The sequence below is a fragment of the Portunus trituberculatus genome, chromosome 43 (genome assembly GCF_017591435.1).
Source record: "Portunus trituberculatus isolate SZX2019 chromosome 43, ASM1759143v1, whole genome shotgun sequence".
NCBI lineage: Eukaryota > Metazoa > Arthropoda > Malacostraca > Decapoda > Portunidae > Portunus > Portunus trituberculatus.
In genome coordinates, this window is record NC_059297.1 from 6,270,405 (window position 1) to 6,284,544 (window position 14,140).

The 14,140-nt window shown below is 38.5% G+C and overlaps 1 protein-coding gene across 1 annotated transcript; it reads right to left on the minus strand.

The window, feature by feature from the left end:
* Positions 1-258: 258 nt before the first annotated feature.
* On the minus strand, positions 259-10,666 carry LOC123518100 (biorientation of chromosomes in cell division protein 1-like 1). The gene is given in 8 exon segments (XM_045278712.1): positions 259-1,064; positions 1,460-1,549; positions 1,751-1,804; positions 1,807-4,852; positions 4,998-5,182; positions 5,569-5,708; positions 6,541-6,665; positions 10,436-10,666. Coding segments are annotated over 8 exon segments (3,978 nt in total). The 5' UTR covers positions 10,652-10,666; the 3' UTR covers positions 259-942.
* Between the last annotated feature and the right edge of the window lie 3,474 nt (positions 10,667-14,140).

Below are 14,140 nucleotides of genomic sequence, written 5' to 3' on the forward strand. Positions count from 1 at the left end.
AGAGAGAGAGAGAGACTATAAGTGTATCTTCATAATTTTGCATTTTCAAAATTATCATTAATCAAAATTTTGTTAATTTACAATACATTTCTATTTTTTATAACAAATATCAGATCCGAAATCATAATATGTCCCTTTAAAAATTATTCTTATATATATATATATATATATATATATATATATATATATATATATATATATATATATATATATATTCACACAGCATGTTGTAGAATGTAGCCTTGATAGAAGAAAAACTTAGCAGTGATACCTTTATGATTAGACAGACACAGTATAACAACAAACTAAGAAAATGTCATTGTTTGTTGCTACATTCAATTGAAAACATTTGCCATCAAAATTTAGATAAGAACAAAGGAAAGTACCATTATGATGATAATAGGGAAAAGAACCTGTGGTCTTTATAAGTATAAAGATTTAAAACAACATTCAATTTCTTAATTTTTAGTTTAGTCCATTTCCAATAAGCCCATATATCAAGTAAGTCACAATACTAAGTAGAGGAGCAGCAAAAACACAGCTGGTCACTGTAATGGATTGCATACTGCATCTTTTCAACTTCTGACTTTTACAAAGACTACTGCATTACATTCATTACTATTGGCAAATGCACAAAATATTTCATTACAATAAATAAATAAAAACAGTATTTCCAGGGAGTCATTTAATCATGATTCTCTGGGCTTTCAATGAGGGGTCTTCTGTCCATAAACTTACAAATATACAAATGCAACAACATTGCATTTTGAAAGTACTTTGCACCTCTAGAATGACCATAAGGCTAATGGCCTCATGGCTTTTATGTTTTGCACAATTTTGCAACATACCAAAAGTCTTAAAGTCTTACAGGACAAGTACACACACACACACACACACACACACACACACACACACACACACACACACACACACACACACACACTACACAGAAAGATTTCCTTCTTCATTATTCCAAGTACTAACTGGCTTGAATATTTCAGCATTTTTAATATTCTGGTTGCTGTCATCTGCTGGTGCTGGTCTCACATCTCTGGGACTTGGATCTGTTAGATAATAGAAATTGTTGTTTTATTTATATATATATATATATATATATATATATATATATATATATATATATATATATATATATATATATATATAAACCAATGAATATAACTAACATAAAAACTATGTTAGCTAAAGAAACTGACACCTACAGCCAATTTCATTCTAAACTTGACACAGGTTACACACAGAAACCAAAGAACACCTAACTTCAGATCTCTGTATTATTTGAGAATGGGAAAAGGGCAAACATTGTTATTCAATGCTTCAAAAATTCAGTTCCACTCAACACAATCTTTCCTCTTCTTCAATCACACTCAACTCTCAAAAATGATTAACTGAAAATATCAAACAGACAAGGCAGTTTCAACTTAGAGATAGAATTGTTTACCTGTTAATTTTGGTTTTCCGTCATCTGCTGAGGAATCACTTGCAGGGGACAGGGGACTGTACGTGTTGATCCTTTGGCTATAATCAACTTCTGTAATCATGAAGTAATCTAATGAGTAATATACATTGGGAAAAAATAAATAATATCTTATCTTTCTATATACATACCAGGTTGGTGTCCACACAAGAGGGCTGTATATATGAAGGAAACATTCTGTTGATTAAACTAATAATGACTGATAAAAGGAAACTGTTGGAGGGCACAAAGATGAAAACAAAATGGTACACTTACCATAATCTCTACTTGACGTCCTATTACCATCATCTTCAGGAGTGAGGAGGGCAAACCACTGACAATCACCGGATCTTGCTCTATCAGCTGATGACCACTTTTTGCCTTCTTGTGTTTTGGAGACCCAGAGGAACTCGCACTTGAAGATGTTGAGCTGGATGTTGACATTCTTCTACGCTTTCCTCGTAGTGGTACGCTGGTTTTCTTCTCCGTGATGTCCTCGGTCTTGGGAAGCTCAAAGTCTTTAGTGACTGACTCACCTTCCTGCTCTGTATCTACACTAGATTCTCTCACAATGGCTCCAAGTTTATGCATACATGACAGAAACTCACTGAAGTCCATCCTTTCCTGTATGTCACTTTCACTAACCATGATACGCAAGTCACTGTCATCAAACCACTCACTGTACTCCATGTCCATCTCATCAGGAACTCGCTGTGTCCTTGAGAGGAAATCAAAAAGTCTTGTGTCCTGTTCCACATTGTCAAATCCTTCAAAGTCAGGCTCTATATCTTTTTCAGCATTTTTCTTTATACTTTTCACCACTAGCTTCTTTTTCTCCATCTTCTTGGCATTGTTCATATTTGCAAGGTGCTTTTTAGCTGGCCTTCCTCTCTTTCTCTTAATAACTGGTTTCTCATCAACATCATCATTGTCATCATCACTATTGTCATCATTGTTGTTGTCTTCAAACCTGATCTTTTTGAATACCTTTTTATTGTTCTTGGCAAGTGGCTCATCATCATCGTCATCATTATTGTTGTCATCATTGCCACTATCGCTTATCTCATCATAATTCACCCTGTTCAGTCCTCTCCCATTCCTGGTCTTGCGTGGTGGTTCATCATCATTACCATCATCAGTAATACAATTCTGTTTCTCTGTAGCCGCCTCTTTCTCTTTTTTCGTCTTCAGAAGTGACTCATCTTCGCTAACACTGCCTCCCTTTTTCAGAACCTTTTTCTCCCTCTTCGTCTTTGGCAGTAGCTCCTCGTCGTCACTCTTGGAAGCTGGCTTTTTCATGGATTGTTTCTCTTTCTTTGTTGACAGTGGTTTGGCATTGTCTCCAGCGTCACTCTTAGAAGCTGGGGTTTTTTTGGATGGTTTCTCTTTCTTCATTGACAGTGGTTTGTCATCATCGTCGTCGTCGTCATCGTAGCTGAGTACCATGACGTTCTTGTCATCATTTAACAGTACAAGTGGATCATTCTTAGTATCAGAATCCTTCGAAGATGATACGTTATTCTTAACAATGACTTCCTTTTGACTTTTTGATTTCTTGTCGTTGCTTTCATCTAATTTCACACTCTTCTGTTTCTTCTCTTCTTTTGGAGTGGCTTTTCCATCTTTCAACTTATGCTTCTCTTCCTTTTCAATTTTCTTAACTTTGTCTTCCTTATCAGCCTTATCCTTATCCTTATCTTCCTTACTACTTTTGTGATCTTCTTTGATGCGAGTCTCCTCTTTTGTGTCAGCATCTTTCTTCCCTTCTTTGTCAGGTTTCTTTTCTTTGACTTCCTTCTCAGGTTTAGATTCTTTGTCTTCTTTAACTCTTGAAAGCAGATCTGGTTGAAACAATTTATCCTTTTCTTTTTTGTTGTCTTTCTCATCTTTCTTTTTCTTGTCATCTTTGCTGCTACTCCTATGTTTATCCTTATCAGAGTGACTCCTTTCACCCTCATGCTTTTTGTGCTTAGATGAATGCTTGCTGGAGTGGTTATCATGTTTCTTGTCTGTCTTGTCACTACTTGTCTTACTGGATTTGCTGTCTGATTTGGAACTTGGCTTACTGTGATGCTTCTCTGTTTTACTCTCTGATTTGCTGCTGCTGCTGTGTTTGCTGCTCTTCTCACTTTTGCTACTGGATTTGACTTCACTCTTTTCACTTTTGCCTTCAGATTTACTGCTGGACTTTCCATCAACCTTATCAGCATCATGCTTACTGGGTGTAACACTGGTATCACTGCTATTACCTTCCGATTTGGCTTCCACAGGACTGCTTGACTTGCTTTCCTTTTCCCCTTCACGCCTGCTCTTACCCTCAGTTGACTTATCTCCAGAGTGATGGCTTGAACGGTCTTTGTCTTTCTCATTGGAGCTCTTCCCTGAACTTGAGCTGTCTTTGCTGGAGCTGGAGGAGGACTGGTGGTGATGGCTTCGAGAGCGTTCCTTGTCCCCATCATGGTCTCTGTCCCTCCTGTGGTGCTTCTTGTCCTTGTCTCGATGGGAATGGTGGTCATCCTTTGACTTTGAATGCTTCTTTTCTTTATCTTTGCCATGCTTTGAATCTTTATCTTTATCTTTCTCTCGCTCTTTATGTGAGTCTGATTTACTCCTGTGTTCACTCTTGTGTTTGCTGGATTTCTGAGAACTGTCTGAATGGTGTTTTCCTTCACTATGTGATTGTTCTGACTTCCCTTTGTTATCTGTGTCACTCATCTCTGAACTTGAGGTTGATAGTTCTCCTTCAGATTTTTCAGATTTCGCTTTCTCTTCCGATTCAGATTTATAAGATGAAACACTATTCTTTGAAGTTGAGCCTCTGCTTCCTTGTGAATCATCATCTTGACTTATAAGGCTTGCACCTGACACGACAGTTTGATCATCTTTCTCTGCTCCAATGCTGGAATGTGATGGGGTGGACATGGCAGGAGCATCAAGGCTTGGAGAGTGAGATTCCACGGACTTTGGTTCTGAGGCTGTGACAGGAAATTCTTTCAGTGGTTCAGAATCCATAGAAGACTGAGACACTTCTTCTTCCATTGGTTTCTCATCAACCAATGGTGTTGATGTAGCAGATCTTGGCTCTTGTAATTTAGCACTGTCATCTTTTTCTGCGAGATCAAGGGACTTTCTGCTTCCAGGTGAACCTTTTCCAGACAGGGTTGAAAAGGTAAGACCAGAAGAATTAGAAGAGATGCTATCTAGAGACTGATCATCAAACAGTGGTAATGGAGGCTTAGCAACTGGTCCAGATTTGTTCTCTTCTGTATTGTCTGAAAGTGAAAGCTTCTGTACATGTGAGGCAACAGTGTCTGTGTTGTTTTCATCTTCAGCTGATGGGAAAGATTCAAAGCCATCTTGAGCATTTTCATTGTCAGGCTGAAAAGAAAATAATATTTTGTCTTATTAAACAATCATTTATCTATATACCAGGTTAAGATTTCCACTATATGAGTAGCTAAAACTGCCATACAATGAAAAACAAATTCAAATTTGATCAGATTGACAATTCTTGTTAAAATACCTCCATGAAATCTGCATGTGAGTTTGGAGAGGATTTATGTTCACTTTCAGGGGATTCCCGAGCTAAGATATCATCCTCTTCTGAAGAAATCACATCCGTTTCCATGGGCAGAAGGCTGGGCTTGATTTCTGGGGCAGTGCTGACCGGCACAACAGGAGATTCCTCTGGGACATTTGTGACTGAGTCTGTAATGTTATTATTCTATGGTAACTATTTCCCTGCTGTACAATTTCATGCTGTGATCATTTATTGTATAAATATTTTGGATACTTCTATCTTCCACTATTCACTTGCATATGCATGAAAATAGTTATGTTGTGAATATTAACAAATAGCAATCATAGCTTTGAAAGGGCAAACTGAGTGACTCAATTTGTCCTTTCATAGTTATGGTTGCCATTTGTTAATATGCAAAACATAATTATTTTTGTGCATAGCAGAAAAGAACTGACTTATAGAACTAACTTGAAGGTAGAAACAAGATGAATACATAATGTATAAAGAGGGAAATATAATAATTTGCAATGCTGAAATATCTTACATCAGTGAGTGCACAGACATAACAACATACCTTGTCGCTCTCTCTTAGGTTTGTCAATCTGAAGGAAAGAATACACAGTGTCTTCAACATAGGGAAGAATGAGAGGCTTGATCTTTGGGTTGACAACTTGAGTGATGATGGCATCAATACCAGAGTCCAAAATGCCCAAGCTGAAATATGTGCACTTAAATGAATAACAGTGTTGCAGCTCAACCACCACTCATCATACCCACTACAGTAAGTTAAATGCATAATGCTGCACACAGTCAATGAAGAACTTCGTCACTGAGCTTATCTGATCAAATCCCTTTTAATTTATCATATCACTTAGGCCGGGAGCACACGAGCCACTCTGTGATCGCCACAGCATGGCGCTTCGGCATGGTGTGTTGGGAGCACACGAGCCACTCTGTGGTTGCCACAGTGTGGTGCTTTGCCATGGCACGTTTTCTGCGCCACGCCCCATCCCCTTCTAGACCACAGCATACGTCCCATATTGCTGGTCTATCTTCAATTTCTATTATAAAGCGATCAACGTCGAGTGTATTCATGGTAGCAGATAAAAAAAAATAATACGTGTCACTCGGTCAAGCAAGTGCAGACTGACTGACAGTAGCAGCATGTGGGTTTGTGGCATGGCTCGTGTGCGTGGGTCTTTGTGGTCAAAATGCGCCACGCCGTGGCAGGGATCAGCGACAGCCCGCTACATCCGCTGACCACAGACGCTCGTGTGCGCGGGAAAGCCACAAAACAATAGAAACCTATAGGAAACCACATCCCCGCTACGCCGTGGTGCTTCGCCGTGGCGTGCAGAGTAGCTCGTGTGCTCCCGGCCTTAATGTTCTTATTTTCCATTAAGAATTGGGTAGCTTTTGAGTCTTTTCCAGTCACTGCAGTTGTAGGCACTCTCTTCATTCTTTCAATTACTACTAGTCTAATACACAATGTTGATGCCTTACTTGACTTTAATTGGAGCAAATGTTGTACAAGCAAACATCTCACCTGTTGACATGTTTCCGCACACCATCTCTTAGCTGGTTCTTATTGATGTCATTCTTCCAGACTATCTTCTCCAGAAATTTGTTTACATGTCCTTCCACTCTCTGTCGCAAGTTTTGAAAGGCTGGCTGAAAATTTTAAAAAAGATTATTAATATTCTCGAAGTACAGTTGGCTCCATACTTAATGAAGCAGCCTTCATACACTTATTTTTAGCTAAAGTGATGTGTCAGCTCCAGGGATTTTGATAGATAAATATCACTCGATCAAAGGCATGACATGTAAAATAAAGCCACACCTCTTTTCTTAACCCAATTTCATGTTCATCTCCCCATCCTCAATCCCTCCTTGTTTCTACATTTCTCTCCCTCCCTCCCTCCCTCCCTCCCTCCCTCTCTCTCTCTCTCTAACAATTTATATTTCTTGAAAATAACAACTAAAAATCCTTATGTTTATGATTACTTAGTTAAAATTGTAATGGTAGGATGGTTTCTTGTATCATTCATCTTTCCCTCGATTTCCATTAATTAATTTAATGATCCAAGGGAATGCCGCCCTCTCACCACCTCCAAGCTGTGTGTGTGTGTGTGTGTGTGTGTGTTTACCTAGTTGTAGTTTTACAGGGCCTGGGCTTTATGCTCGTGTGGCCCCGTCTCCATATCTACACTTATCCAATCTTACTTTAAAAGTATGCACACTCGTTGCAGACACTACTTCTTCATTTAAATTGTTCCACGTCTCAATACATCTTTGTGGGAAACTATATTTTTTAACATCTCTCAGACATCTTCCTTTTCTCAGCTTTTTACTATGCGATCTTGTGCTTCTAATGTCATATTCTTCTCTCAGGATCAGTTTCTCATTATCCACTTGGTCCATTCCGTTGATCAATTTATAAACTTGTATCAGATCTCCTCTCTCTCTTCTTTGTTCCAGGGTTGGCAGATCCATAGGCTTTAGTCTCTCCTCATATGTCATCCCTTCAAGTTCTGGAACCATTCTTGTAGTCTCTCCAACTTTATGTGTTTCTTTTTATGAGGGGTCCACACTACTCCTGCATATTCCAATCTGGGTCTTATTATAGTACTTATCAATTTCTTCATCATTTCTTTATCCATGTAGTGAAATGCTACTCCAATATTCCTTAGCAAATTATATGTTTCTCTAAAAATTCTATCAATATGGCTTACCGGTTGATTGTTTTCTTCCATCGTCACTCCTAAGTCCTTTTCCTTTTATACTTTCTCTAGTTCTACTCCATCTCCCATCTTATGGATGGGTGTGTGTGTGTGTATTTACCTAGTTGTAGTTTTACAGGGCCTGGGCTTTATGCTCGTGTGGCCCCGTCTCCATATCTACACTTATCCAATCTTACTTTAAAAGTATGCACACTCGTTGCAGACACTACTTCTTCATTTAAATTGTTCCACGTCTCAATACATCTTTGTGGGAAACTATATTTTTTAACATCTCTCAGACATCTTCCTTTTCTCAGCTTTTTACTATGCGATCTTGTGCTTCTAATGTCATATTCTTCTCTCAGGATCAGTTTCTCATTATCCACTTGGTCCATCCCGTTGATCAATTTATAAATTTGTATCAGATCCCCTCTCTTCCTTCTCTGTTCTAGGGTTGGTAGATCCATAGCCTTTAGTCTCTCCTCATATGTCATCCCTTCAAGTTCTGGAACCATTCTTGTAGTCTCTCCAACTTTATGTGTTTCTTTTTATGAGGGGTCCACACTACTCCTGCATATTCCAATCTGGGTCTTATTATAGTACTTATCAATTTATTCATCATTTCTTTATCCATGTAGTGAAATGCTACTCCAATATTCCTTAGCAAATTATATGTTTCTCTAAAAATTCTATCAATATGGCTTACCGGTTGATTGTTTTCTTCCATCGTCACTCCTAAGTCCTTTTCCTTTTTTACTTTCTCTAGTTCTACTCCATCTCCCATCTTATGGATTCCCACGGATCGTCTTTCACTCTTTCCCATTTCCATGACATGGCTTTTGTTCACATTGAATTCCATTTCCCACTTTTTACTCCATTCCCAGATCTTATTTAGGTCTTCTTGCAGTATTTCACAATCCTTTTGCTTTATAACTCTGTACAGTTTCGTATCATCTGCAAACAGATTTCTGTAGCTGTTCACTCCTTTTGGCATGTCGTTAATATAAATGAGGAAAAGTATCATTCATCTTATTTTAGTGTGTGTGTGTGTGTTACATAATATTTTGATTTTTGATTGTGGAGTTTGAGAGAGAGAGAGATATGGGGAGGCAAAAGCAGGAGATAAGGAAGCTAAAATCATAGTCTTAATCTCATACCACTTCCTATCTTTGACGTTTAACATACATCAAGTGCACACTGTGAAATGGCAGGAACAAACTCTCATTCAACTTGTGGCAGACCTCTCTCCTCACCTCCTCTGTGAGCCTAACAAGGTGACCATGATGTTTTGTGTACTTGATAAACTGTCTTCTTAGAGCATAATTACAAGTCTGGCCTCATCGCTGATTAATTTCATGAGTATTTAAAGCCAAGTTATGTTTTCCGTGTCTTTCAACTTTACATATTATGCTAACCTTCCGAATTGTTACTTATTTTTAGTTAATTTATGTAAATCTGACCAAGGGCAAAAAGATGACTACACAAAAAGGCCCATTTGGGTGCTTCTGCTGAATGCACATGACACACTGGTTGGCCAAATGTCAGAATATATCCAGGTAGTTTTTATATACATTCTGGAACACTTACGAGCCATTTGCTTTTCTCTACAATCTTATGTAGAGTTCTTCAGTGTGGTCTGCAGGAACACAATGCAATGGTAGATCTTTCTTGAGGTACTTATGAACTCCAATATCATCTATACGCCTAATTCTTGTCTTTTTTGCCACACTGCTTGCCACCCATAAAAGGCTACATCATCAAATTATAATGTCTGGTAGGATTTCAGGGAATGCATATCTACAATAGCAACATACGTAGGTAAATTTGGGAGGGGGGAACCAAACCTAACCTAAATTCTGTCCTGAGTTGTTATTAATTTCGGAAAGGGTAAAATGGGGTTAGATATGCTCGTAGAAGTATGATCTAGACCGTGAGAATATGTATAGTTACTTGTGGTGTATTGGTTGAAACTACAATAATTCCTACAGTAAATTTGCAGTTTCAACCAATATAGTCTATCTTGTATTTCTTTTTCCCTATGTCTAACAAACCTAAATTCTGTCCTGAAGTTATTATTAATTTCCGATGGGGTAAAATGGGGTTAGAAGTGCTGGTAGACCGTGAGAATGTGTATAGTTACTTGTGGTGTATTGGTTCAAAGTGCAATAACATAACATAACATAAATAATAGGATAACAAAGGGCCACCAGGGCCCATCTAGGTTATCCTGTATCAGTCGCACAGCGACAGTACTTAAAGATACACTTACAAGTACACAATACATTATATACTAATTCTAAATATTTGGCCCATTAACAGGGCTAAGTCCTGCATCGAATTCCTCTACAATCTGTAATCCCCATACATACATTCCCATACGTACCCTGGTGACTGCACTCACACGCTATTACATCACAACCACAAACCAGGGCTCACAATTGATCAACAGAATGACCATGTTTCTAAAATAGTCACTAAACCCTGTGTGTGAGTTTCATTTACCCAAAAACTGTCAAAACACGCACCCTGGTGACTGCACTCATATGCTATTACATCACGACCACAAACAAGGACTTATAATTTATCTACATAATGACTATGCTTCTAAAATAGCCACCAAAACCCTGTTCGTAAATTTTCTTTCCACATAAGGATGAAAACATGCATCATAACAAATTCATCGTTATGGTGATGAGAAAAGTAGCATCTTTGTCCCCTTACCTTGGTGTCCACGTCCGCCAAACACTCCTTTCTGAACTGGTCAAATATTCCCTTTGACTTCAGCTGGCTCACTATTGCTTCCACCAGTCTTGGATCCCCCGGGGGCAGCTGCGTCACGGGAATATCCATGGCTAGGGAAGGCTGCTGCACAGTTCCCTTCACCCTCGCCGCCGCCATTAAGGTAAACAAAACACTACCACCATCACCTTCTTCCATTTTCCTAATATTTTTTATCCTGATACATTACTGAGGTTTAGATCTTAATTTTGTAACCATACATTTTTCTATTTGATTTTCTTGTAAGGGTTTGTGGTGTGTTGCTTTGTTTTATTTATTAATTTTCTTTCTTCATAACATGTCGATATTTTGGTAAACACTTTATCGTTATCATTTCTTACAAATTTATATTTCATAAGATATTTCAAGTTATTTCTCTTATAACAATTTTCTGTGTATATCTAAATCTTTATGAACTCCCATCTCTCTCTCTCTCTCTCTCTCTCTCTCTCTCTCTCTCTCTCTCTCTCTCTCTCTGAAAGAAGCGAACTGTTGTTCAGCACATCTCTAAACCCCATTACAGTTGATAAGATTAAGACAAAACAGATGCATTATCTAATAAGGTTCAATCGCTGGCAATCCTCGCAAAATTTGCCAGGTTAAACACTTATTAATTCTCAGAGCAGAGATCGAGTTACATAAGAGACGTCTTCGGGGATGGGAATGGAGTTTCTCAAGGAAAAATAATCAGCCCTACCTTCAAATTAATAATGTCTCCTTTGCTAAAGACTTCATACAAACACTGAAAGATCTACCTAGCCATGAAGGGTCTTAGCCGGGGGAACGAATCCTTTTATTCAGGAAAATTTAACTTATATCAATATACTTTATGTTTATATTATTTCTTGATAGGGATTTTTGCCGCTGTTACCATTGTCACGTACGCCCCGACCCTCCTTTGAACATTTCATAGACACACTGAGATGGGATAGTTATGAAGGCGCGGTAAATCTTCAGTTATCACCGTTGAAGCTAAAAGTGTGACATTATTATGATTCACAGATAACACACACACACACACACACACACACACACACACTCTCTCTCTCTCTCTCTCTCTCTCTCTCGATAACACATGATGCAGTTTTATGGCTTCATTTTCACGTTACGCGCTCCTTCCCTCCAGTGTAAACCAAGAAGAATAGCTCTCTCTCTCTCTCTCTCTCTCTCTCTCTCTCTCTCTCTCTCTCTCTGTTATATACGTAAATTTATAATGTTTGGTCAATATTTTCCTCTTATTAGATTCCTTTCCTTACACTTCAATTTTTTTTTCACAAGTAGTTACCCTCATCTCTTTTCACTTATTTCCCTTACCCCAAAAGTTTCAGAAAATGACGACCAAGAAGTGAATATAGGTTGGTTACGTCACTCACCTCGAGACTGGTGAGGCAATGTAGATTATAGAATGAGAGCGGTCCGTGCATGGGTGACTGCTGAATCTCATCTATGGAAAGAGGAAGAGGAAGTTTATAATTTTTAAGGTGCATCCAAACTGTGGGACTTAGAGGCAGAAGGACACAAACAGGAAAACACACACACACACACACACACACACACACACACACACACACCCGGAAGCTCTGGTTAGAGCGCTGGCTTCACAAGCCAGAGGCTTCATAAGCCAGAGGACCGGGGTTCGATTCCCCGGCCGGGTGGAGATATTTGGGTGTGTCTCCTTTCACGTGTAGCCCCTGTTCACCTAGCAGTGAGTAGGTATGGGATGTAAATCGAGGAATTGTGACCTTGTTGTCCCGGTGTGTGGTGTGTGCCTGGTCTCAGGCCTATCCGAAGATCGGAAATAATGAGCTCTGAGCTCGTTCCGTAGGCTAACGTCTGGCTGTCTCGTCAGAGACTGCAGCAGATCAAACAGTGAAACACACACACACACACACACACACACACACACACACACACACACACACACTTCTTTCCATAAAACAATAATGACATATGGCAAGTGCAATCCTTAATATCAAATGTAGCCTATTATCAATCGTATATGTACATATACAGATAACACTACCATCCCATTAGCAGATAAGGATATATAATCTTTGCAGGAAAACGTCAATACAGAGTTCCATCAAGAGACTCAATGAAACCTAATTTGAACGTGGGTAAATGAAATGAGAACACCACAAAGTTCGTAAACAGCTATAATGAAATAATAACGTTTGATTAGACCAGTGTTATTCACTAAATTTTGCAAGGGAGCCACTTCGGTTAAATACATTCATTGAGAGAGCCGCAACTACTGACTGCAAGCTATAGTGTAACTCAACTAAATTAAGTAGGACTGGGCTGCTATAGTGCAATATATCAAATAAGAAAAATTAAACATGGTAATATTAGCCCATATATCTTGTTGTTAACAGCAAAATAAAGACCAAACTTACTTAATGTTGTGATGAGCGAAAGTGTGCTTTTTTTGTTTTTATTAATTCATTTATTTATTTTTCGAGAGCCGCAAATTGAGTCATCGCGAGCCGCGCAACGAATACCACTGGATTAGACAGTAGTTTGTATTTGAAGTAAGACAAACATAGAAGAAAAGTGGGATATTATTATAAATTGCATTATAGACAAGATGCAGATTTCAATGCCATCATAAAGGAGTTCTTAAACTTCTGTAGCTATATGTGAAAAAAAGCAGATTCTCCATCTCGCAGAACGCAGTAAGGATCAAGGAAACCAGATGTTATGATACCAAAGGCACCATTGTGACGCACTTTGGTGAGGTCACTGTTACTTAAGCCCCTCCTTTAGCGTCATCACTAACAACGATACTAGAAAATAAAGAAAAAAGGAAAAAAAAAAAAAAAAAAAAAAAAAAAGAAAAACGAGGCGCTGAGAACCATCCTGGGAGCACCGAGATGGAAACACGTGTCGTCTCTTTTTAACAGAAATAAGTTTCTCATGAAAACAATTCATGCCATGTTCACACGCAACTCAGCAGTCAACAGCCATTGCAAAAGGGGACGATTTAGGGCAGCTACTTCCACAAGGCACTGTACTTTAATTACAATGCCTAGTTGATCTAGAGGGGAAGACATCCCGGCCCCGTCATTGATGACGTATACATTACTATACATGTTAAGACTCACACACGGAGAGCTTTATCTACTACGAAGTCTAAACATATACCGCAATGTATATATGTCCATGTATGTCCTCAGTGACAGGGCCGGGAGGTCTTCCTCTAGGCAGGGAGGGAGACAGGACATCTTGTCAGGAAAGTTTTTTTTAGATTTATTTTCTAATTCCCATTATCTTCGTTATATTGGATGTATATATAGACTGGCCTTAAAATAAAGCCGTTCTTCGATTATACTGTATCGATTATATACAATAGAAAACCAATTGTTGTAAGGTGCACTAAAATAACTTACCACACAAGTTGCAGAGGTGTAGTCAGACTAATTTTTATCAAATTATTTTGTTGATTTATTTTCTACTTTTTTTTTCTTAAAGCTGCTTCTTTCTCTCTAGGATAACATGTTCAATCTATGAGGTATGGATTTCCCACTTTACACACGTCTTAAACCTTAGGTAGACATATTGGCATTGCATACAACAGAGAAATTATATAAGGAAAATCTGAAATGCCATCTGCCAATATCACTACACAGTAAACATGCTTCATACACC